The 27,871-nt window shown below is 32.3% G+C and overlaps 1 protein-coding gene across 1 annotated transcript; it reads right to left on the bottom strand.

The window, feature by feature from the left end:
- Positions 1 to 3,700: 3,700 nt before the first annotated feature.
- Positions 3,701 to 27,685, bottom strand: LOC137397067 (transcription intermediary factor 1-beta-like). The gene is made up of 6 exons (XM_068083352.1): positions 27,519 to 27,685; positions 14,771 to 14,930; positions 13,429 to 13,621; positions 7,149 to 7,345; positions 5,388 to 5,558; positions 3,701 to 3,826 (listed from the first exon to the last, which is right to left on the bottom strand). Exons 1-6 carry the CDS (start codon positions 27,683 to 27,685, stop codon positions 3,701 to 3,703), a joined length of 1,014 nt encoding a protein of 337 aa, XP_067939453.1.
- Positions 27,686 to 27,871: the final 186 nt, after the last annotated feature.

Below are 27,871 nucleotides of genomic sequence, written 5' to 3'. Positions count from 1 at the left end.
ACACAATGACAACGTAGGATCCATTACCAAAAAATAGTCTCGGTATATTATTTGCAGCTGCAGTAATCTATCACGTGAAGTTGCGGGTAATTGATAAATACTTGTGTAACGTTCATGAACTGTTAATAAACCAATGGGGGTAAAATACTTCCATGGATAACAAAAAATGGACAAACTCTCTCAAGTAAATTTACTGTCTGTAATTGTATGTAAGTATTACACACTTATAGAATGTTTAAAGTGCTGCTGGTTTTCTATCAAGGTCTTAATCACCCATATTAAGAATTATTCAGAAAAAGATCTTTTTTATTGTCCTCTCATGAAGAGATAAAAATGTAGGAAGAGTACATTATATTTTTAGTTGTGAGCATTGATTTGCACAGGTTCAATCCTCTATAGACATGGTGTGTCAAACTCAGAAATAAACTAGTGCCAACTTTTCTACAATTGGCTGAGTTTATCTCTATCAACTGTCAGTAACATGTTTTCTATGAGCGAACTACTCAATAGTTTATTGGATCTGCTTTACGTTGTTGAAACCATCATGCCTTTCACATTGTGGTACAATCAATGAACTAACTTTGATATAATTTAATTAGAGGAATTGCTAATATTGCTAACAAGTACTGCTGGAATATAAGCAGTTAACTCTTCACAAAGTCTTATCAAACCATAAACACATGAAACTATACTGTTACATGTCGCTGAACAACAGTTTCACATTGTGAAGATCCCTTTGTTAGGAAATTCCATCTTCAAATCCATAAACCACTCTGAGCCCTCGCTACATAAGTGTAGGCTTTTTACAATGAGCTTTGAGAGCTCACTTTTTCATCTTTATGTAGTTTTTATTGTTTTTTATTAGATAGAGTGAAATTTTGACCGGCAATCTAACTGTAATTTTCTGGGTTAGCTTAGTTTTTTAAAGGTGCAACAGTGTGTACAGAAATACTAGTTTACAATTCAGCAAAATACCATAGCTGTTATCTAATTCTACATATTCTTGATTGTTATTTATAGCCATTGTATGTATCATCAGTCTTCGTCTGATAATTTCTTTACTATATATCTTAGTAAACTAAGGCCGAGTACTGTATGTTCATGAACCATTATCATTGCTGACGTACACATTTAATATTAGGGGACAAAAATCTTTACTGGATGTACAGTTAGCAATACGTTGCAAGAACTTTGTAATTATACGAGCAACAGCGCTTGATTATAGCCTAGCAATTCATGACACAGACTGATAAGCTTTAAAACTTTTCCCACTCCGTTCCCATAAATTTACGGGTTGAGAGCGCAGTCACAGCGCACCAAACCTGTGTACGCCCGTTGGATGTGAGACTTCGATAGGTATTTTTTAAAATCATTTATTTTTTTAAAACGGCACTTAAATTTTTAAATAATATATTGAGAGGTTTTAAAAGATATCATACTACTATTTTGAGGCTATAATTAGTCCCTCATACGCTTGTGCAAACAGAACACGTTGCTAAAAGTTGAACGTTCTTTATGGAAAGCTGATCATCATGAACTTAAGCGATATTTTAAGCGTTGCTAAAAAGATCCGTTTACAGGAGGATACTGACTGGTTTAAAAGTGGAGAAGAAAAATTTAGAGCAGAAAAATGTGAAGAAGACGATGAAAGTAAAAAATAAAAACGACGGAGTGAATTGGATTGCGAAAGTGAGACTGAAATGCCTGGCGTTGAAACAGGGAATAAAGACGGATAGCATAGAGGAGCTGATTTAAAACCAAAATAATTGAACTTTGATGACAGCTTGGCAAGAGTATAAGTTTGAATACTTAAACAAGTAAGTGTTTTTTATTATTTAAAGCTTTTTATAACATCGGCCATTGTAAATTTTATATTTAACGAAACAAACAAATATAGCCTTCAAAAACATTGCGATGCTTCGGAGCATGTTGATGATCAACATATTAGTCGAGCTGTTTGTTTAGTTTTGCATATAGTTATTTTCAAAAAGCCTACTCTGTTGCCTTACTGGTCCACATTCCTTTATTATCTACACTGATTTTTAATCAAATTAAAAATAGAAAGAAAATTAGAAGCAAGTTTACACTTTACTGACAGTTTTGAAGACCCTGCTGGCAATAAATTGTTCAAGTTAGAAAATGTTTTTGCCATGATATGCGATTGGTTCTATCATGTTTTTTTTCGCCTGATAAACTTATATCTGTAGATAAAAGCTTGCTGGATTGGAAAGGATGGCTCAGCTTCAGGCAATATATTTCATCTAACAGATCTAAATTTGCAATTAAGTTATTTGCTTTCCGTTGCTGTGTCTGGCTATGTGCACAAGTTGTCTGTATACATCGTCGATGAGCAAGAGCTAGCTGAAGGCACTGGCAGTGGAGTCACTTGTGGAATATATTTGTGCGAGTCATGTTATGATCCTTACCATGCTGACTAAATTGATTTACAAATGGTATTTTATTTAGTTTCTGCAAATGCTTCACTGCTTTGTATTGCTAGCTTTTGTACAGACATTTGCTGAGATGTCATAATCTATGGTATTTGTTGTGCATTCTGCCCTAAGGAAGCAAATTGCCCTATCTGACAATTTTTTCAAAATTCACTGTTTTGTGCTTATATGTTAGTTAGGTTGGAAACTAACATGTTCCAAAATTTCATAGTTCTGCGACCAACATAAATAAAACTTTAAACTATGTGTAAAACGCCCTATCCACGTTTACCACACATAAAGTGGCAATCAAAACGCCCTATCTGCAGATAAGGCGTTTTGATTGGCCTGAACATACACAAAGTTGGGCATTAAGCGCATCAATATCTAATCACATGGTATATAAACAAAGAGAATCAAAACTGAAGCAGATATATTTTTTTGTTTTCAAGGCGACTTTTACAAGCTAGTGCACTTTTAAGAGCTCAATATCGATGCTATATTTGTTATCATAATATATTTATTATGAAAATACGATATCTAAGCGACATGAGTCTAGATTTGAAAATCTGCCTGAGATTTGTTGAGAAACTTGTTTTAATTATATGTCCATGGAAAAGTTTTGTTTTCTTAAAATACTGATATTATTAAACTCAATTGTTTGTTTTCAATTATGTTCAATAAAAGCATTTGATCATATTAAAACCGCTATTTCCCTCACTACTTTCATTTCATAACATCAGGTTTGAATGAGACTTAGATTTTTGATCGTCTCTAAACATTTGAGCTAAGGGATGGCTATTACAGGGCTTTAGTCCCTGTGTCGATTAGATGAGTAATAGGAATTGCAACATTTATCCTTTTGTTGACTGATTGCGGATTTATATCAAGAATGAAACTTGTAACCCTTTAATAATCCAGTCATAGCCACTGGCCTTGTGACAAACTAACAATGAGAAACTAGTTTAATTAGGCAATTAATTGCCCTAAGTGAAATAACTGCTTAGATTTTGAAATTTCACAAACAAGTTTTCTTGTAAAGATCGTTTGATATTTCATCATAATAAATCAGGAAAAATAATTGAAATATCGCTAATACTGATGCCAGGTTCAACTAGAACGCGTATCTGCTTGTGCTTAACAAATTACAAAGATCACTATTGGGCGTTTTGCTTGCTCAGGGCAGCATTGCTGTGTTGTAATTGTTGCACACTGCAATCTTCAGAACCCCAGTCTAATAAAAGAGTTCAGTTCTTATATTATTCTGCAATCTAGCAGTCCATGATTTGCTGTTTCTGCTCGTAATAAATGTGGCTTCCTGTCTTTTGCTGCTTTACCAAATGTGTGAATATAGGCTCACCACTTAATTCTTCTTGCACACAACCAGTTAATCTTTGCTGCAGCACACATGAATTTGTGCAATGACTTTAAATGCAAAATTGTTACATAAGTCTATAGCTTCAAGAAATGCATAAAAATTCACAGCAAAAAATCGTAACTGCGTATATATAGATCTCTAGTTGCAAAGTTTTCGCAAGCTTTGTGGAGAAAAATTTTCATTCTGCCGGAAAATGTTTCAGTTTTCAGATGCATATTCATTTGGAGCTTTGCGCAAATTTGCACAAAAGTTTGAGCAACCATGTGACTGTCTTGCGCCGCTTATGGACATGGCATCACAAGCATTTCAAGTGGCGCTCCCGCTATACATCGAAGCTCATAATTCCGCTTTCAATGCTCTTGGATGAATTTTTTTCAAATCGTTGTGAACATATGAATCCATGCAACTATTGTTTGTACAACATTGTCAATTGCTTTTATTAATTATAAAATACAATTGAAAATGGCCTACAGAAATCTAAGAACTGGTAGCTTCTACGAATTGAGATTTTGGCAGGAAAGCAGTTGCAAGCTATCTACATAAAAAAGTCAGGTTTTAGAGAAATTTCTCTGCAGTCCTATTCATTTTAATTTATGTATCTACTTCAATTTTGATGTAAGTTGATGCAGTTTTTATGGAGTCATGTCGAAGGCTCTATTTGTTCTAGTAAATGTTTATGTGTGCTGGAGATTTGGCAGCCGTAGGCGCGCGGTCGCTAAAGGGTTAAACTTTTCTGATCAGCAGGAAGTTGGTTAATTAGCCTATGTAAAATTTACTTACATGAAATGATACCATCATTTGTGAAATTTGATGCAAAAGTAAAGATGTTTATGGCACATGCTGAACCGAGGTTTGCCTTTTCTCTGCATTCCTCTCAATACAATTACCAGCTGTGTCAGGCTTATTACAGATACAGTACTAAACTCCAATTGTAGATCTATGAACTTACATTGATTATCTATTTATCAGTAGTGCGAGTTAAGTTAAAGTTAGGTTTTGTATTCAAAAATAACAACAGTAGTTTCACAATCTATAGTAATAGTGTGAAACTCTCATCTTCAGACTCAGAGTTTGCTCAAGTTGTTGGCCACAATAGTAGGGAAAGAGCCCAAGAAGTACATGTATTTATTTTACACCACATTTTTACTGTTAAAGTGTTAATGGTCATACAATTTTAAGCTGACTGGTTTAGCATTGAAGCCAATTGGAAAGAGTTTGTGGTTGACTAAATTGGGACAATTTATAAATACCAGCGCTAAATATTAAGTTTTACTTAACATTTCACCAAATAAAATAATTTAGTAGCAATTTAGTTATTAAGTAATCTACACACTTTTCATTGTCAAACTCAATACTTGGCAATACAATAATACTAAAAACTAAAACTTGAAACTCTTGATGATACTCATGTTTACCATGGTAACCATTTGTGGTGGCACAAGAAAAAGCAGGCCATATGCTAATTTTATTATCAATATATTTCATATATCAGTAATTTTTAACAGTCCTGGGGTTTGCAAACTTTATAAAATATCGGAAACTTTGCCCACCTTTTTAACTATTCACAAACTCACTCATACCTGGTGAGCATGCTGAGCCCTGGAATCCACTTTATGTCTAAGATTCCTCAACCGGCTCCATTTAACTAGTACTTCATCTTCCAGAAAATCAGTGATGCAAGTTTTAGTCTTTAGCCGAGATTCTTGGAACTCTTCCTCAAGTTGCTTGTATTTTAGAGAGAGTAGTTCCATCTACAAAATACTTGGTTATTTAATGAGTTTATCTAAACAATCAGAATGCTACAAAGGCATGATCTTTTACACTTCTTTGGCTATAAAAATAGAAAAAGGAGTGTAACAAGGCAAGGGATTTATATTATTTTGACTACAAGATAGCAGCCAATGTTATATTAAAGCAGATGAACATATATTCAGTTGGTTTAACCCTAAATATGTACAATTGTATTTTCAGTAGCATAATAAAATATCTTATATATTTGAAAAAATACAAGTATTTAGAACATTTTATGAACTATTTTACTGAGTGGAAAAATCCTATTCAGTCTAGTTGGTTTGATCCTAACGGGTATTTTGGAAAAACGATTTTTGCTTTCACACACATATCCAAAAAATTTTCAAAGCGGAGAAAATAAGCCTTGATAAATTTTATATTTTTGTGTAAGTATATTAAACATATTAAATTAAAAGGTATAGCCGACACAGTTGGTATTGGCAATTTTGATGCCCCTTACTAAGTCATAAGCTGAACTGGACTACATTATGCCATAAGCGGCTCTGTTGTGAGTTAGCTGGTGACAAAGTAAAATCATGAATGCACAGAATCTTGAATGCACAGAGTTACTCGCTTTCATGATTCATTGTTGTTGACTGCCAACTCTAATATTTTGCTTGTGCTTTATACTGACAATAAATTTACCTCCTATAAACACTAGCTTATTTTAAAAATATTTCGGAATGCAGCCATACTTCAACAGTTTTTGAAACAGTTTTTTAAACTATATCTAGCAAGATTAAGGTGGTGTAGACAATTTTTTTTTTTAATCTTAAATTATGTTTTGGAAGTTATTATCTTTTTACGAGTTGGTAATAACTCAAGAAAAGTTTGCTTTATTGGACAAATTGAGTATTAATTGAGATGACAAACTTGTTTTCTTATTTCCCTATCTACATGTAAAATGGGCGCATGTATAACTATGAAATTGAACATTATACTTATATTGTTTAAATATATCCTTAAAAAAACATAAAGTTTACATGATACCTTTAGTGGTTTCAAAGTTTATATGGTAACCTCTGGTTTTGAATTTGTTATTTCAATCAAAATCTGTCAGCATTGACACTGAATTTTAGGGTTTATCATACATTTGAAATTGTTTTTAAAACAATTAATAAAGCTGTAAGTATTTTGAGATGACAACATCTTTATTAATCAAACTTGAATTAGAACTATTCATTTTAACCGATCATTGGTTTACTGAATTAGCCACTAAGTTCTCTTATGATTTGGCTCAAAAATCAATGTTTTTGTGACAATGTTTTTAAAACCACTTACAGCCTCTACTCGCAATTAGTTAAGTAGATATAATACTGGGTCTATGAGGGATTACCAAATGATTTTACAAGAAATATATTTGCAGTTCATGAATAAATTACACTTTTCTTTATGGTTGTTTAATCAAATCAGAATTATTTGGATCTCAAAAAACCTATTTTAAAAAGTTGGCAGCTTCCTAAATATGAATGCTTTTATACTCGTCAACATTAAAAATTGATCAGTTGATCTAATGTGTGAAGAGGAAACTTTTCCCTAAAATTCCCAACCTGCTCATCTCTTTTCTTGTGTATCTTCTCTACTGACTGAGCTGTTTCCATGTCATAATCAGCAAGTGTTTGAGAAGTGAACTTGAAGATTCGTTCCAAACCCTCTTCCTTTTCAATCATCCCTTTCTTTAGCTTGTTGATTTCATCATTAAGCAGTAGTACCAGCTCTTCCAAGGACATCAGCTGATGAGGCTCTCCTGCATGAAACTGATAACTTCGCGAATTCTTCAGCTTTTATGTAAAATTCACTATGCTATTTTCAACAAGTTATTTAATGTTCAATGCTTATACCTAGCAATGGTTTTTTATGTCAGTAGAAGTAAAGGTTGCATGAATTAAAATGTTGAGCATGTGGAAAAAATCATAAAAATCCATGATGAAAAATTGTTAATTGAAATCTAACACAAACAATTGGTTTAATGTTTTGTAATAAGGATGAGAAAACATTTTAAATAGTGGGTTTAACATATATTTATTTAAACTGAAGTTAAAAGTAACGGAAAAAGTTTTCATAATTTGGGCTATAATATAAAAAACTCCTGGATGATGATTGAATGACGTTAGGAGCTGGAGAAATTAGTAAATTAATCTTTACTGTCTACTTTATTTATAAACTTGTTTCTTTATCCCTAGTGCGCTGTTTTCATGTCTCTACACAAATACTTACCTGACCAGCAAGCTATTTTCACAGTTAAAATTTAAATTAATAGTAGTAAAATGAGTGGCAAATGCCAAAATAACACACACTTTATTTCAGTATTACAGAAAATTTGTAAATATTCATTTTACTCTCATAACTTTGTGATGCTCTTCATAACTCTTTAAACCCTAATGGTCCAGTATTCCAGCATTGCATGGAATGTGTCAGAAACATAAACAGCTGAAAAACCAACCTTCACATGACTCTGCTTACAAATGTTGTTTCTAAGTAACAGCCTAAACCGATGAAATCATTTTTTTCACAGGGCGATTTTCTTTGTATTGCCACCAAAAACTTTTGTTTTATTTTTAACCATTTTCAACTTCCTTCATAAGCTTTTTTGGTTATAATAATAATTTTTATTTCAACAATATCGCAAAAAAATTTGATACTACTAATTTGTTGGTAGATCATGGATTAATGTGATGCAAATGAACAAATATATGATACTAACTGTAATGTTTCAGTTCAGTTTGAGTTATGAAACAGGGAAAACGTGTGATCAATGAATATGATACTACTGTCAATATATTTGCAAGTTTCTATAATCAAAAAACCTTCTTGGCTTAGGCCCAAATACCTGTGAAACTATTTTTTCTCTGTTTGGTGACATATGATGTGAGTTGCCAGACTTTTTTATTAGTGATTTGCCAAATGTCTTGTGTTATTTGAGTATCTACATGTATTTGTTAAAAGTTTAAAAACTTTGTATCATTGGTAAAGTAGCCCAAGGTTACCGGCACACATCAACAAGGATGGCCAGGGTTTAAAGGGTTAATTCTAGTTTAACCATCTTCTAAATCTATACATCTTCAAATTGTTAAAATTCAATGCCTAATTTGTTGGCAATTGCTAAACTTAACAACATAAATGATGGTGTTTTGTAAAAGAAAATTAGCATCAACCTTCGGTTTCTATAAGCAAGATCTTGCAAATTGTGTTGAAATGTATTTTTTAGTTTCACCATAAACTTATCTACAGCATGAAGGTATATTAATCTTACAGAAACCTCTACTACCTAGACTTATATACTACCCAGCACAAATTGCGGACTGCACAGAGCAACCCTGCACATCACAAAATCTTAGAAAATTTTGCCTTATTTAAAACTGGACAATTGCTGCAATAGTGCTACCGAACTCAAAGTCCTGCATAAAAATGGCAAATAATTTTGATTTTATTCTTCAACACATATGAAAACACATTTTTTTCTTTATTTTATAACTCTAACATACTGCATCACCTAACATATGTTTCAGTTTATTAATATAGCGGATAGTTTAGCAAATATGTACAATACATTATTCCAAATGCTCCGCGATACTATCACACAACTAATTTTTTAAACACCTTCGTTCAACTCACTCTATAATTCCTTTATTCAACTCATTCTAAAATCCCTTTGTTCAAGTCATTTTATAGTTTCTTTGTTTAACTCGCTATATAAATCCTTTGTTTAACTGGCTTTATAATTATTTTGTCCAACTCACTATATTGTTTATTTTGACAACTCGCTCTATATTTTGTTTGTTCAACTCGTTTTATAATTCCTCTGTGGAAACCACTCTATAATTCCTTTGTTCAACTCAATATATTATTCTTGTATTCAACTCACTAAATAATTCCTTTGCTCAACACGCTTTCTAACTGTGTTCTTCAACTCACTCTATAATTGCGTTGTACAAATCACTCTATCATTTCTTTATTTAGCTCACTCCGTCAATCCTTTATTCAAATCACTATATTACTCCTTTGTTCAACTCACTCTATAATTATATTGTTCAACTCCCTCTATTATACCTTTTTGTTCAACTCATTCCATAATTCCTTTGTTCAAGTTACTTTATTATAATCTAATTTTCCAACTCACACTGTAATTCATTTGTTCAATTCAATATATAGTTTATTTATTCAACTCACTCTATAATTCCTCTATTCAACTTTGCTATATTTCCTTTGTCTAAGTCACTATATTATTTTTTTATTCAGCTCACTTAATAATTCCTTTGTTTAAGTCACTATATAATTCCCTAGTTCAATTCACCCATATTTACTTTGTTCAACTTATTTTATAATTTCTATTTTGACATCATCCAAGAGGACCTTTTGTTTAGTTCACTCTATAGTTCTTTTAATCAACTCAATTAATAATTCTTATTTTCTCTTTAGTCTTTTTATTATTGGTACTTAATGAAAAACTACTGTTTTTAAATAAAATGCATGCAAAAAATACATATACAAATTAGTGCCTTCGTTTTTTGTTTTCTGTCTAACGTTGTTACACTGCCTTTAGTTTTTGATCTAAGATACTATTTTTGAGAACCCCCGTTGACACTCATTTCAAAAAGTTTCTTTTATTGAGAATTTTATTTTGTATGCTATTTATTTGTTTTGTAGTTGATCTTATGTTTTTTCAGGGCAATATTTCCATTTTTCTATCTCATATTTTGTTAGTTAGGCAGGCATAAATTGAGTTATGGCACCTTAACATGACTAAAAGCAAAATGACTTTGCTGACATTAATGCAACATGAACTGGCGTCTAAACAGCTGTATTTTTAGCAAAAACACTTTAAGGTAGATTTGCCCCAATTTTGCGTTCAGAATCAGTGTTGGTGCCAATAGTGGTGTAAAGTAACTGAATCGATATCGGCAGATCAGTTTTTCTAATCTGAAAATTTAAATGCTTTTTCACGGATTACCTAGTTAGCAGAAAACAGTACTTTAGCTTACTACACAAACAAAGATCATCATGAGCAAGTTCCTTATTTTGGTCTAATAATTTTCGAGCCTGCCACACTATTTATTTCGTGTTTATAGCCATATCGACATCAACACAGCTGAAAAACCATTTTGTTTTAGTTAGGACATGATCACAAAGTGTGGTATTTCTCAATTACAGCAATAAAATTCTTTTCAGTTAATCACAAATAAAATAAAAAGAAAGGAAACAAGAATGCAGTGTAATATTTTTATTTACTAACATTACAAAAGTAATTTGAAAAAAAATATGCATAAATTTATCTACTTCTTTTGATCCTGACAAAACAATGTATTGTCTGTAGTGTACAAAATAACCCCATTTGCTAATCTATATTAAGCCTGTCCGCCATCATCTGTGGGAAATGACTCCCTCTTACGTTTGACTGGCCATTTTATTAGTGATAGAAAAGAGTGATTTCTTACCGAGATAATCGAATCAACACCATGAATTAAAAGAAACATTGATTTGTTCTAGATTTGTACAAATGCAGCTGTTCAATCAGCGATAAAAGAAAGGCTTTCTTTTTATAGAGAGAACTGTACCATTAACCACGTTTACTATTATTAACTACAAATTACAAGAAACATGAACTGTTTTGTTACTACACGCACGGTATGTCAGTATGTGAATATGTATATACATATATATGCGCATACTGACAAACTGGTACGTCAGTATGTGAATATATAGTATTGGTATATATATACTCTACAGCCTATATTTTTTCTATGAATAAATAAATACAAACAAATAAATACACTAATATGTATATTATATGTAAGAAAATGAACAATTACAAATGCAACATCAAATATCGGAATCGATATCTGAATCGGATTATTATTCAATGAGATTCGGTATGTCGGACCGGTATCTGAATTAGTTGGTTAAATTAAAACCGGTGCTTCCCTACTTTGATGTATTCAAAATTATTGGGTGTTCAAAAAATCTCCCAAGTCAAGTACTATTTTTAATATTCTGTTTTTGAATAGTTTTAATACTATATTGGTTTAACTGAAATTAATGCTACACTGGATTAAGTGTATTAGCTAGAAAAAGCAATACCAATGTAAAGATTCAAATAAAACAATGCGTTTTTCAAGTTAAATAATGTGCTTTTTTACGCGAAATTCAAATTTTAGACTTTTCAATCAATTTTCTAGGCAGGTATTATACTCATAGTTAGACAAGCCCCTCAATAAATACTTTGGTCAGCAAACTCTTAACAAAATCTACGACAGGAAATATTTATCTGTAGTTTTTAGTCATGATAAACCATTGAATGAAAAAGCTGGCAACAATATGAATAAATCTACAAAAAAAAGTTTCATATAGTTTGAAACATGTTTTTTAACTTGTTAATTTTGATAGAAATAACTTATTAGCTACAGAAAATTAGTTAACATGACTTTTCAATAGTTATTGGAGCTATTAGGGCATGCCTAAAAATGTTATTTCATGATCAACATACAATTAAATTGTTATGGATTTTTATAGGATAACTTTTGATATTTTTACTAGATTTTTTTGCAACTTTATTCATAATTAATCCATGAGTTATGAAGCAAGAGCAGTCACCATTCTGACTAATTTAACCAATTAACTTCCATCCACGTACAAATCTGCCTATCGGCCCACTGCCAGGCATTTTACTAAAGTTTGCCGATTTCGCATAATGATATGTATACGATTATTTTCAATTTCAACTTCCATCTCAAACATTTTTTTCATATATTTTACTCAGCCAACATGTAAAAAACAGTTTTATGCAAAGAATTAAATAATACTTATATTTTTAGCACTGTTAAAGCTATGTGAAGCTACGACAACTACAAAGCTAAAACGAAGGTCTACAATGTTCCTTATACTCTTACAAAACTATCACTTTCACCACAATTAGAGTCAGTTCTGCTACTTTATTTTTCTGTGTAATCACTAAGATATAAATTGACTATTATGTCATCAACATAAGTAATTTTTGGTTTTCAAACTCTGTAGGTACTTACAAAGCAAAAATAACACTAAATAGTTCAAATGTTCAAAAAAATTATATTCGTTTTCAAGTCGGAAATTCCGAAACAAAAATTTAAAATTGCTTCGTGAATTTAGGCTAATTTTATACATTACTGTCAATATCATGAATGTCCTAAAGGTCATTAGTTATGTTGTCAAGGAATAATAAAATTAAGTTACAACATAATTCCCTTGGAGATTCAAAAAATATCACATAAGGCAGTCGACCACAGATTTTGCATAAATTCTCATACAGCAGTGAAAGGGTTAATTATTTTTCGACTTTTAATCTAATTAAAAATCGGCTAGTGATGATTATGATCAAAAAACTGCTGATTTTACCCCACTGATAAATCTTATTTATAAGAATTTTTTAAACTTTAGTTTACAAAATTAAGGGCCATTTTGTAGAGCCTCCAGTTTATACAAGTCATGGCAAAAGTGAAAATTACAGGTTTGCCTCAAAAAGTATAATATTTCATACATAAATAAAGCAATGATTGTATCATATAATCTACAAAATAATTTTTAACTAATTGTTTCAGTAAATTGCTTAATTATTAAAAGAAAAAAATGTGTCAAAAGATCAGCATGAGCAAATCAAACAAGAAACAGGACATTTTACCTTTCAAAGCCTTGTCTTTAAAGCTAATGATTATAGTCTTTACTATAGACAACTTACCACTAAACTAGCACAAAGTTACAAGAAAATATTTTTGCTACATAAATATAGTACGCGTTATTAAAAAGAGCTTATTGTAAAGTATGCGACGTTAAGCAAATTATTGAGACAAAGCCATTTACCCTCGGAGCAAGCTCCCATGGAGGAGACACATCCAAGGCAACTCATCTTTAGGCATTTTCTGCACCCCAAACTGATTGGCTTGTTGTCATGATCAGCACAAACTCTGCTTTGCTGACTCCTCAGTAGTTCATACTGCTCCATGTTTATGGTTCGATGAGGCTCACCAAACTCTTCCTGGTACTCCTGATGTGACTACAATATAAAGTTTGTTACTGTATTGTCATAATTGCAAGCTGTTCTAAAAGAATTAAAATTGGTTTACTAATGAATATTTCACTCGAAGAATGCTCCTGAAATTCAAATAATATAGCTTATGTTTTAAAACTAACTTAGGTGAGGATATATATTTAAATGTTTATTTTACAGTCAGAATTTTGAACTAACAATGGAAAATTGCTAAACTAACCTATATGATAAACTCGTTGAAAAAATGAAGAGAAACCTATGTTTAAATTCAAATACCTTAATGAGTAAATAGATCAATCTCATCTAGATACAAAGATAAAGTTTGCTGCTAAAACAAGTTATGTTTTTGATCAGAAAGGCATCGCAGTATTTAATTTTCTGTTGCAATTACATTTTGTGTTGGTAAGGTTTAAACAGCTTACCAAATAACCAATTACTATCACACAGATTTTTCATCAATTTTCAACATCAGAAATACGCCCCTACAATGAATTTTAACTCATGGAATGTAATAAAATTGAGAGAAATGAAGATATTTTCTGAGAATATAAACTTGTAAAAGTTGTTTAACTACAACAGAGACAAAAACAAAACATGATCTAAAACTGTATAACGATGTGTGATACACCTGATATTTTACATATTCAGGAGTACAGCCGTTTGAAAAAAATTGGGGTAATAAATACTTTTCTGCGATAAATAATATGTTGTTACTTTGGACACTCACACAATAGTTGTTGTTTAGGATAACCTAAATCAAACAAGATGACTGTTGCCACCAATTGATTTGTACTCTCTATTTAAATCATTATCTCTTTGCTATAAAATCTTTAAATTAGTTTAGGGTTTTTTCAGCGCCATCTGTAATCACTGCCCAAAAACTAACTTTGAAAAACTTTAACTTTTACTATAGATGTATATCTGGCTGTTTAAAAATAACTATATTTTTAAAAATTTCACATACAAAATGTTTTACTTTCAATGCATTTACCACAGAATAACCTGTGTGGCAGTAGAGATACAATGAAATATTACAACTAGAACATGCCAACAGTAACTATTTACATGGATGAGGCTTTAAATAAAAAACAGTTTAAGTTTCAACATGTTAAAATGCCAAAATTTTATGAACATAAAATATGTAACATTCAGTACCTCATGGTGCTTGACACAGAAAATCTTATCACACTGTGGGCAATAAGAAAATGCATGTTGGTTGTCTTGACCTTTTTTGGTACAGGGATCACACGATTTTGGCTTATTCTTTGTGACGTCATGTGATGGAAGCTTATCTAGTGGCACCTCACAGACCACTCTAAAACATCAGAACCATAAAAGCTACGAATAAAACAAAAAAGATCTCACTATCATGTTTACCATCACCACTATTCACTTACTGTTATTCACCGTCATGTATTCCCATGACCAACAATTTGACCTTAGCAATTTTTAACCTGATAGAAAAGTTAATGCAGAATATTACCGCAAACCAATCTGTCATATATTACAATTGATATTTGGTAAACAGAGTCTGTAAACTGTGATATGTAAGAAATTTTAGTGGCTGAATATTGGCTACACCCACCAACACGCACGCATGCACGCTTGCAGGCACGCTCAAAAACACATCCAAGCATATAATTTTCCACTTATAGAATAAATATTGGCGGTTGGTGAAGACTCGGAGGACAATAATCATAACTGTTGACAAACAAGTCAGCTAACAAGATTTTACTTGAGCTATTCAAAGGCCACAGCTTTCTTACTTATTTTTCAGTAGGTTTTTTGACATAGTGGAAACTTTGTCTCATATACCTTAGATTATGTAAAATTTGTATTAAGAGTAATGTTTGTGGAACCATTTTTGTAGCAATTGTATATTACAGACCCCTGAAGGTGTAAAATGAATGCACCGTGATGAAAGAAAACTTTGCATATTAAAGCTCAACTAAAATATGAACAAAAGTTACGACTGACTAGTTTTCTAATTTTCAAAAACCAGAATCACAATTTGTTATACAAGGACTTTTGATAGCTGTAAAGAGTAAAATAATTTTCTCTATAAATAATGATATCAGTGGAATCCAGTAGTCAGTATTTAATGAAAAAAGCTTATGCAGGAAACAATATACTTGAACTTTCATCATTACAATCATATATACATGCTAACCGCAGCTGCGTCGGTTTTACCTCACCGACATAAACATATGCAATGCATAGAGAAGGCATAATTTACAGAGCCACACAGTTTGTCTCTGATATTTCCATACCCTTTTGCAATATCAGTTTGTGTTGTTGTATTTTGGTATTACAGGAATTACTCAGGCGCAATTAGCAAGCTAACCCTGAACAATTTTTGATTGTTTATGATATGGTTTTGGATAATTTTGTGCCCTATCCGGTATAGAGTCTAGTCAGGAGTGTTACTTATTAAACTGATACTTTTACAGATCAGCTTTTACCGCGACATTAATTTTACAGCTTGCAGTTCTTATGTCAAGTGCTTATATTGAGTGATCCCAGCTTATGCCTGTGTCTAGTACTAGCTTCAATAGTTGTCTGCTTACGCTCAACTAATTTCTACCAAATATTAAATATGCTGACAGTAAATAACTATTTGCGTCGTAATAATTCAAATTTTAAATAATCATATTAACCAAAAAAAAAAAATTTATCTTTATTCTGCTTAAAGTAGTATTTGAACACAAATTTGAGGCTACCTAACTATGAGTTTATTTTTGGTCTGATTCTGAACGTAGATCTACAAGTTTTCCCTTTTCTACATGAAATGTGTATTATGTTCAAAAGGCGATTTCGGTGAGATGAAAACAATTGGTGTGTCACTCTTTAATTTAAATGAAACCGTATTCAAAGACAGACTTTGTAGTTCGTAAGAAAACCACTACTAATCATTATAATATCAATGAATTTGTAAAAAAGTTTACCTGTTATAATTGACTAACATTTACTTTACTTACATAAGGTTTATATGGCAATTATTTTAATTCTTTCACGGCCATCCATGTACAAATTTGGCAAACGGCCTAACTGCCAGCCATTTTACCAAAAATTGGTGATTTCACTTTATAATATGCATACACTTTTTTTCTACTTCAATCTCTAGCTAAAACATTTTTGGTATATATTTAATTTGGCCAATGTGTTAACCAATAGTGTTACTCCTAATAATCAATGTATCTATACTTTATGTATTGCTAAAGCTATGTAAAACGACAATCGCAATAAAATTAAAACGATCCTCTACAATGTTCCTTACTCTAACAAAACTATTACTTTCACTACCATCAAAGTTTGTGCTGCTACTTTAATTATCTGTGCAATCAAAAAAATTTCTGTTTTCTAATTCAGGTGGTACTTACTAAAGCCATATCAACACAAAATAGTTTGAACTCTAGAGAAAAAAAAATTAGTTTTCATGTTGGAAATTCTGAAACAAAAAGTCAAAAATGCTTTGTGATTTGAGGGTAATTTCATATAATAATTTGGGACATCCCTGTCAAAATCGAACAAGTTCTGAAGACTGTTGTTTTTTTCAACCAGTACTAGAATTAAGTTGCAACACAACTGGTAGGAAAGTCACAAAATGACACTAAGGTAGTTGACCAAAGATTACACATAAATGTGCCTGCGGCAGTGAAAGTGTTAAAATTTAAGTTTTTAAAATTATCTTAAGTTTAAAATTAGCCAATCAATTATATCTTGAGAGAAAAGAGCTCTACTGCTAATGAAATAAATAACGGCTATTGTAAAATATCTCAAAAATTTAATATTTTTTGATGCATTGAAACTTCAAATATTTAACCTTTGGACAGTTTTCCAATTAAACATTTAACCCTTTGAAACCTGGCCATTTTTGTTAATGAGAATCAATAACCCTGAAATATATTTATCTTTGAAGTGTAATCGGTTTTGAAATACTTATTAAAAATCATGGATGTAATTTAACAAACGGGTGTGCAAGTAGCATTATGATAACATAATTAATTTACTATTAATTTGTTGCTATGCGACGTCTGTGAATGCTTTTTTGGCATAAGCTAATAAATGAATGTGTATTTAGCACCATGATAACATTGTTGGCTCTTTTTTGATGCATGCTTCACTAGGCTACTCACAACTATGGATGATACAATAAGAGAGAAAGTTGGTAGCACAATGTTTGACTTGAAAAGAGTTTATGATTGCTGCATATCGAGTACAGTTTTTCAGTTCAACACATTAGCTAAGCATTTCTGAGAGGCAAATATTTGGAATTGGCGATTATGTTCTTTCATTATTTATTTTTTATGTTAGATATCCTTGACTGTGACTATCATTGAGCCAGTATATATCAATAGGTATCTGCGGCGGTCACCAACACGTAGAAATGCAAAAAAAGCAAATTCTGTTACAACTCGCTGGTTTCACAATAACCTTCATCTTGTCCTACAATTTCTATGCCCTTTGACGCGGAACACAATTAACTTTGGTCTTTTCCACTTTTAACACATGACACCTTACGATACAAACAATATATTCTCTTTAAACTCAATTTTGGTAGTCGTTGTACTAATAACATCTTAACAACAAATAGGCCGGTATGCCATTTGCCAAAATCCATCAAACAACAAATTAAAAATGATATGATGGTCAAGCTTGTTCAGTTTGGCTCATATGCTACTAGTTATTGTGTAAACAAAATAAAAAATAGATAGGTAATAAATTTTAGTGATGGCCATGTGATGTTCCGTAAAATAGTTAAAAAGATATAGCTAAACTAAAATTTGAGTATGTTTGTATTAAGTCAGGGGTTTCCAATTAAATTCACTGGTTTCCCCTTTTCCAGACTACAAAAACTATATTCCCCTTTTTCTATCAGGCTTCGTTTTGCTTTCAATCTGCATACTTCTTCATATTTTTGTCATATCTGCATTCAACAGCACCAAGTATGAAGTATCACAAAATTTATTAGTTTAACCATCTTTTTAAAGGTCTTGTCAGCATCATATTGGTGAAAAAGACGTGGAAAATCCCAAAAATTGTAGAAACTATGTTGAAATTATAAATCACAAGACATTACACAATATAATAAACACCAAGTTTAATAACTGCCAACAAAAAATATACCGCACGTAACTGAAAAACCAATAAAAAAGCTGTGATGTCACACTTTTGCAGTTTTGAGAAAATAATTTTCTAAGATTGGAGACTGGATCATGCAATGAAAATACAATTAATGAAACTATATTTACGTTTACTGACAGATACATAGTGTGGTGCTTATAAGATAACATTTTCAACTCTAAATGTAGCTTTTTTGTAATTCAGTGGTCGAAAATGAACATGCATGTTGGCAACCGACATCACCTACTTTTCCATTTAAATGCACTAAAATGGTTTTACTAAATTTTTTTTTTCATTTTTCTTCTTCAAACTATATTTAACTATAATATAAGTACTGTAAAACAACCAGTAATTATTAGCAGTTTAAAGTTTCACTACAATGTCTAAATTTCATCACTATCTGCTGTCTCAACATCACTGATGGTAAGATTGTCAAAAAATCGTTGATTCTCTAAGTTGCAAAATGGTTTAAGGATCTGCAAATCTTGGTATTTACCTTTGCTGATTGACAATCGACTGGTGGTAATGCAAGTAGATTGAGTTCAACGAGGAAGATTAGATAGTTTTTCAATAGCACTCTGGATGTAACCAATTATATAAAGCCCCCGTGTATAAGTTGGATATCATTGATGTAATTGCCGGGTAACTGCCATTCATAGATTTTCTATAAAACACCATGAACTTGTTTTCCCTATTCGCAACTTGTATGTGACATCTAAATCTAGTTTTCATTGAGCAAGTTGTCTGGTACATCTGTTTAAGATATTTTGCGTTATTGAAGAACTTTGAGCTGTTAAGATAAATCACATTAAAGGGTTTATGATGTTTGTGAGCATTACTTTACAACTTTACCCAATCAGACGGTATGTCTACATCTGACTTGCAGTTCACTGCATTCATGGCTCATTCTTATTCTGTGTAAGAATTTCCACATGTTGATTAGCTTATTGTGATTTTGTGAAAATAAGGTTTTCTTATGCACAAGCCAATGAAAACAGTAAATGAGTGTGTAGTTTTTGTTCGGTCCAGCGTATCCATCACATAACAATTCTAACTCCACTACTTTTGGGCCAACGTGACTTTCAAGGGGTCCTTCTTCTCTCCACTTTACACACAGTTATTCGCAAAGGTAAATAAGCGTCTTGTTGATTATTGTAAAGTAATATTGATTAAAATCACTAAACAATTTCTGCCTGTCAGCTGCACACACACTTTCAAAGCATTTTTACCGTTTGCATAAGCATTTTTCTCCTGTTGTGTCGCTAGAAACATTTTGCTTTTTAACCTTATTTTGTGCACTACCATCTTTTCTTTGTTTTCTAGGCTTTTTAGTTTATTTTGAATACTCTGATCTATCTCCAGATGTATTCATTATTAACAATAACTTAAAGAACAAGCACGTGTTATGCATCAATCTTTGCTGCTAGCTAAGCAACATTAAACAATGCAAGACCGCGTCAACGAGCAAAACGCTGCTGGATTAGTTAGCTGTTGGATTTAGCCTATTTTTCCATGTTACGGCTTGGACATCTCCTGTTTATTAATATGAGCACAAAATTTAAACTCCGATTTCCATAAGACATCACTAGTTTTTCCAACTTGTAAATTCACCATACAATTCTACTTAGCTAAAACTACAGGTGGGTAGCAATAACCCCAAAAAACCCAAAATGTGACATCACTGGCATTTCCATTGGGGTTTTCAGCTATTATGGACAGCTTTGCAAATACAATGTATTAGCAAAATAGTATAAATAAAGGCCGGAATTCCTTCCCTGAAAATTAAAATTTCTCTTCTTTGGGGAGAATTCCCCACCATTAGGGAACCGTTGTATTAAGCTAAACTCATTTAAATTAAAGTCAACAGTTATGTAATATGTATGCCTCAAAGCTAAAAGCTGGCTGTGTTATGTACTGCACACAGTACATTGTAATGCTACATTTTTGCCGATCATAGATTTTTAACAGAGGATGTTTAAATTAAACAACTAACCACTACCGTACTAACATGCAAACCCCTTACTATCCCCTGCCAAACTGAAACTGACTATGTCGTAGTAAAAACTCATCTAAGCGGTTTAAATTCAGTTTTTGAAGCAATTTCCTAAAATCTTCTGATTTATTAATAAGTTTGCATTGTAAGAACTAAAATTACCTTGCGGTTTTGTGACATAATTAAATAAGCTTAAACTCGTGAAGGGATTTGACCTTTGTGTTTCGGACTTTCCAACATAAAAATGAACATTTTTTTGTTCCGACATTCAAACTATTTAGTGTTATTTTGGCTTTTGTAAGTACCTACAGAGTTTTAAAACAAAGAACAACTTATGGTGATGACATCATAGCCAATTCAGATTTAGATTTTATTGATTACACCGATAAATAATATAGCAGAACCGACTCTGATTGTGGTTACAGTTATATTTTTGTAAAATAAAGAAACATTGTAGAAGATCGTCTTAGCTTCTTAGCAATAGTAGCTTCATACCGCTTTATCTATGGGCAAATATAGATACATTGAATCTTTTGCATAGCAGAGTGTGTTAACATGTTGGCAAAATGAATTATGATGTATAACAAACACGCTCGAAATAAAGTTTGAAATAGAAATAATATTTTATACAAATCTGAAGAAATTCTGGCAATTTTCATTAAAATGGCTGGCAGTTGGCCAATAGCTAAACTTGTACACGCATGGCAGCGAATGAGTTAAAAAATTAATTTAAAATTAAAATCGTGAAGTATAAACCCGAAGCCTTTATTTTTTTGGAAATGCAGTCTATATGATCTTTGGAGGTTAATTGCATGCAGTTAGTATCATATTGTAAACATATTTCTCAGCTTTCTAATGTATATGCATATTTATTTACTGATCTAAAACCAGTTGGGCGCAAGTTGGGTCAGTGTTTTTGTAACCAATTCAAACAAAAAAATTCTATGCTGGCCGGCACTAAATGCTGAACAATTCCCAACTGTAATCAGTCACTAGTGAAAGGCGTTAAAAAGGTGACTATACCATTACTATCAGCAAAATATTTGTGGAAAATAATGCATTCTTCTATTAGATTGATTACAATAGCCGCCGTGAATCCTTTTTGTTTCATCAAATAACGTTGAAGAGCAAAGTTTCTCAAAAAACAAAAAGGCTTCACAAGTTTATTAACTATACAGCTTGCACTGTCTTCTTGGCCGATATCTGATAAGTTTGTTTTTTTGCCGATACCAGCTTTAAATGTTCGAATATTTGGTAGACTCATGACCAAAACTCTATAGGCTATAATGATGTGCCTGCCTCTAGAAAATGTATGTGCGGTATTTACTTTGGAGTTGGGTTTTGCCCACTGAGATTACAGCGAAAATGGCAGTAAAAGTGAAGGAGCTCATTTCACAGCCTTTTGGGGTATTTTTATAGCTTCAGCTGGTATTGTTGGTTTGAATCTGCAACCTTTTTCCTTTTTCTTACCACCTCACTAGGTTTGTAGACAATAACAGAGGTAATTTTACAACAGGTTGAAAGGGAGCGCACATCCTCAGCGTTTACTTACAACATTACGCTTCTTCCTTTTCTAAAAAGCAAGTGTATTCTCCAAGTTTGTTTTGAAACATAAAACTAATAACAAATATTTTACATCTCCACAATGAAGCAAAAAAAATTTTGTTTTAAGGAAAACAATATTACCTGTTGGTCATTTTTCAATATACAGGGGTCAAGGTTAGGTTAAATTATCAATTTTGGCAATATCCAATTTGTGACATTTGTATTACTAGACTGGTAAACCAACTGGTTGTAAAAGCAGAGTCAATCTATTACACTTGAATAATCCTTTACAGTTGCAAAGCTACTCTATTCTCTGCTTTGTTTACACATCCGACAAGCTATCACGATGAATCAGGATGTCACAGAAGTAGTATGTAAAATAGATACAACACTATACACATGTTGGTTCTTCTCTCACAAGTGCAGCAGGATAAGTAGCAATTCAACTTAATTTTGAAAATTCGCCCAACTTTACGCTTTTTGTTATATGGATTTTTTACATAGTACGAATCAAAAGCTTCACATAAATTATTTACGCTATATAGAATTTACTTAGCAGAAAGTTTATGTTAAGTGAGCATTGCCTTTTAACTTTAGTAATACGCAATTATTAATGCCATTGTATTAGTGAGTTGCATGTGTAACTACAAATAGCAACCATGACGCCATCTCATTAACTCTTTCGCTACCTTTCGCAGAAAATTAAGTACTGACCGTAAGCTGATGTATTGACTTATCAATAGAATTTCAATTTTCTTTTCATTACCAAGCCCAAATGTTAATTATAGTAGATCAAAGATATTTTGTCTCTGAAAGAAAAAAAAATGTTGCTAATCAGGTGCAACCAATATGAATTTTTTGGTTCAACAAATTCAACAATTCACAGAAATATAAGTACTGACCGCAAGCCGACGAGTTGGCTTATCAAAACGGTTTTATCTTTCTTTTCAATACAAAACCTACACATTAGCTAGACAAATTAAACTTGGCATCCAATAAAACAGTGTGGTTGCCAATCACATGCATTTAAAATAATAAAAATTGAATGAACAATTCAATTTGTGATTATTTTCTAAAATGGGAAAACCATATCATTATCATCACGGCCATAAGAAACACACCAGTTTTTGCAAGGGTCAGATTCAGTAAATAAACCACTGCATACTTATGCTGTAGACAATTTTGTTGTGAGTAAGTTGCAATTTACATTAAAAAAATATAAATGTTTAGATTCTCGAGATATTGCTTCAATGCTGGTGGTATATCGGTTTTTAGAAGAATCTGTTTGAATTAACTCAGGCAGGATAATCATTTGGTCAGAAATTATTGTGGTAGTGAAATAGTTCAATCATAGCATGGTAGTTTTAACTACGGTGTTTCTTTTACAGCTTGCGTCTCTTAGAAAACATGGGAAGACTCATATTTAGCTGATATGAGCTTCAGCCCTTTCAATATGGATTTCCACATCATTGAGTTGTTTCATCTGCTCCTACAATGAGTTCTGACAGTGTTGGACTCATATTGACATTTAACTCATTTCCTGCATAATGTGAGTTTCAGTAAAATTTATGATGGACTGCTATGGGCAGGTTGTTTCAGATTTTACATTGGCTGAGTAGCAACTGAATATTATTGATTCATGACAAATTAACCAACAATCTTTTTAGTATTTTTGTGCGCCACAGATATCGTTTATGTTTATGTGCTAATTGTTACAAACTCCCCTTTGTGTTTAGTCCCTTTTTCACTTCTGGCATCCGCGCTATTTAAAAACAAAATAAAATCCTGTGTCATAATATGGTTGATTTATTTTCAATTTGTCTATAAGGACTAACACTATAGAAAATGGCTACTAGTATTTAACAATTACAGATTAACTTCTACTTGCAAATACAGATTTTAATACTTTAAAGCTCACGCTACGTGAAATACTTGACTTTGTATGCTCTGTTTCCTTACAGCAAATGACTATGGCCCTATGTTTACTGCGTTGGTCATGTGCAAGCATATTGGTTGTTTACAATAAAAATTACAAGGCCTTCTCATCTAGCCAGGAGTCATTATCATTGAACCACTATTGTTTCTCAAAGCTTTTTAGCATTGTGTTGAATTTGTAGCCGGCTGATCCTAGTCAGCATGTCAGATGCTTGTATTTAGTTCAGAAGGGTGTGTGTAATCAGCCAATTTCTGGCAGCTAGTTTATGACCTGGCATTTGCATCTTGTTCGTCTCATCAGAAACTTCACAAAATTATATCAACATTGAAATGATATATTTTAATATTAAAAAAAAACTGTATACTTATTTGATGCCAACAATGTATAGGTGGCTAAATTTAAATGTTTTCTGATGTAAAAAACTGCACTATTGATCACTAGCAACTCATCTCCAAGTTTATTATTATTTACTTTAAGTATGAAAAGGAGGCAAAAGTCACACGACTGAGCTGACAAGGGTTGGGCCATGCCAATACTCGTTTTATGAAAAATCAGGTCATGTAGAGATCTTAGTATATAATAACTGCGCAGCAGGCGGTATACACAATACAATACACATTAATAGTGTTAGCTGGGACTTACGACCCGATATAATCTACTCAGTTAGATGTAACTGACATTGTTATACCATTGCTAGCGATCTTGTTAGTACATATAGCACTGTGTCAAAAAATAGATCAAATAGCGCTCTCTCAATAGATAATTCAATAGGTAGTTAATTAAATAAATCTAAGAAAGAACAGGATGAAGTTTATACGGATGAGAGTTGATAAATCCTGGACTCTTTACTTTGCATCAAAATTTCATACATTCATAACTTAGCTTGACTGTTAGCAAAAACTGCCTGACTTAATGGACATAATTTTTTATCAGTTGTACAAGGATTTTGCTTGAAATATGTCGTCAAATAAAGAAAGCATATTTAATAAGGAATGTAGTAAAAATTTCGGCAAACTAAAATACTTTTTGTTACTTCAGATTAAAATCCTTTAACAAAAATGATTGAAAGAAACATTTGAAGCTATATTTAGTTTTTTTAATAAACACTGCAATAAAAGCTAAACATGATAATATTCCTAATAAACAATCCAATGTGTATGTTACACACTACTGCGTACTGTAAATTGTTTATCTGCACTTTGGCTCTGGGGAAGTAATTTAAGATACTTTGTAATATGTCTCCAGCATGTTTTGAGCTGCTTAATTAAGTAATGTTAGTGAACTTGTACCTATAACATTTGCAGTTATTGAAAAATTGTCTTTCACTCGCTTTTTTAAAATAACTATTAATTTCTTAACATGTCTAACTAGTAGCTTCAAAATTAGATTTTCTAGACCAGACTTTTGCATCACTCTCATAAACTGTAAAGTTTAAGTTGTGCATAGTCTGCAGAATTTGGGAAAATAAATTTAGGTCAACGTGTAAGTTACGGCTAGCTTGTGGTTGTAAGTGCAAAAGAGAAGCAAACATTGTATGGATTTTCCTTTCCGATAGCTTCTGTTAAGAAATGTAATTAAAAAACTTATCCTCACCATCTGCCCATAACAAGTTGTGTCATGACTTACCGAGCAAAAGAAAAGAAATACACAAAAGCTGATTCTTAATGAGAAGTCATAGATCTGCATGCTTGCAATTTAACTATGTCAATAACCATCAAATCTACTGTACTCAAATTTAAATCTACTTGCTATTACAAAATCAACCACTTCATTGTTGCGAGCCAAGCCAAAACCATTGGTTCCATTTACGCCAGTAAAGCTTTAGCCTATATCCTAATTGTTAACATATTTTGATATGAAAAGGTGGTGCCACTCCACTTAGTTGTTTACAATAATCAGTACAATGCATTCTTATTCAGCAATGAGTCCTAATTATTGAAACAATAGGATTGCACTAAGGAATTTTAAAGAAGGTACACACTAGAGTTGGGCACAAGTACTTATTGGCCAACGAGTTTAGACTCGCCCCCCTACAGTTGAGTTTTTCGAGTATTGGGTGACTGGTAGTGCTTGGCATGAGTATTTCCTGGTCAATGGGTTTTTCAGGTATTGGGTTTGTTGATACAGATTTTATGTCTAAAATTTCAAAACATCTTATATATCTGAAGATTTAAAACTAAAATGTGATTATAATTCTATTCAGTTTATTTACTACTTTGTACTACTGTTATTGACTGACATTTGTGCTCGCAGCGTTTACAGGTTGGTGTTAAACAGTCCTTAGAACGCAAGGCTGAATAGATCGAGTTTTTGTCCACTGTGTTCAACATATCCGTGTGCCATAACCCGAGTGTACAAAATTGAAATGCTGCAAACCTCCATTAAGCGAGACTCGAGAGAAGATAAAGCCACAAATTCAACTACTTTTATTACCCGTGCCGAGTACTATTAGAGACTTTGTCACAGTATTTCGGGTATTCATCACTGCATTTTTGCCTGCTTGCATTGTGAAAATGTCAAGAATTATGCATCACTCCTGATTAAACTCAAATAAAAATCTACTTGCTATTACACGCGCCGTGGGACCCCCTCGATGTTTGCAAAATATGCTAAAAGTTATTGATTCCTTTTTCACCAGTAAAGCTTGAGCCTATATCCTTTGTTAGCATATTTTTGATATGAAAAGCTGACGCCACTCTGTTTAATTGCTTACAATAGCAAGCCCAAAACGTTCTTATTAATCTGAGAGTCCTAATCATTGAACTGATAGGATTGAATTAGGGCTTTTAAAGCTGGTTCATACTGTGTCCCAGTCTGAGAGGTAGCCATCGCTGCAATTAGTAGTTGATTATAGGCTGTAGACTAATGGTACTGCTGTGTCAATGTAAATATGATATGAAACATTGCAGCTGTCAAAATTGCTCCAAAACAGGCCATATACCAAACAACCGACTATACATTGTGTACCACTTCAGTAATGCTGACTGATTGTCATGAGTTCATGGAACTACATTTCCCTTTATGAGGTTTGCTTTTACAAAGCTACTATTTCATCTGTTCATTAACTGCATTATATAATGACAACACTATGCCACATGCGTTATATGTTGTACAAGCTGATTGTAACAAACTGTTTTTTGCAGGTAACTTAAAGCAAGCAAACCATATTAAAGCCAAAACTGTGACGATTGATTGCATTTAAACGGAATAAATACACACTATTGAGTTAATCTTAACAAAATAGGCAAACTTGGCCTGCTTGCAAACTTGACCAAAAATTGAAATTTCTATACCTAGCAACTCACCTGCAGTCTTCCCATGGACAAATCAGGATGTTATTCTCATCATAGAAGCCAGTCAGACATACATGACAATGTACATGATTGCAGGGAAGTTGACGAGGATTCGGTAGAGCTACTCCTTGTCTCAAACAGAAACCACATTCCACGACAGGTGGCACAATCTCTTCCATGTTAGCCATGACAAAAACTGCAACTATGATTTGATATTATATATAACAAAATAAACTTACATGCTCTAACAGATGGTAAACACTCGGGTAGTGTGAGTTCATTAATTAAACATCATGTGATTACACCATAGCATTTAGCCAGTAAAAACCAGGTTTTGGGTTACAACAAAATAATTTCAGAAAGGG

The sequence above is a fragment of the Watersipora subatra genome, chromosome 5 (genome assembly GCF_963576615.1).
Source record: "Watersipora subatra chromosome 5, tzWatSuba1.1, whole genome shotgun sequence".
Taxonomy (NCBI): Eukaryota; Metazoa; Bryozoa; class Gymnolaemata; order Cheilostomatida; family Watersiporidae; genus Watersipora; species Watersipora subatra.
This window is presented reverse-complemented; position numbering and strand designations above follow the sequence as displayed.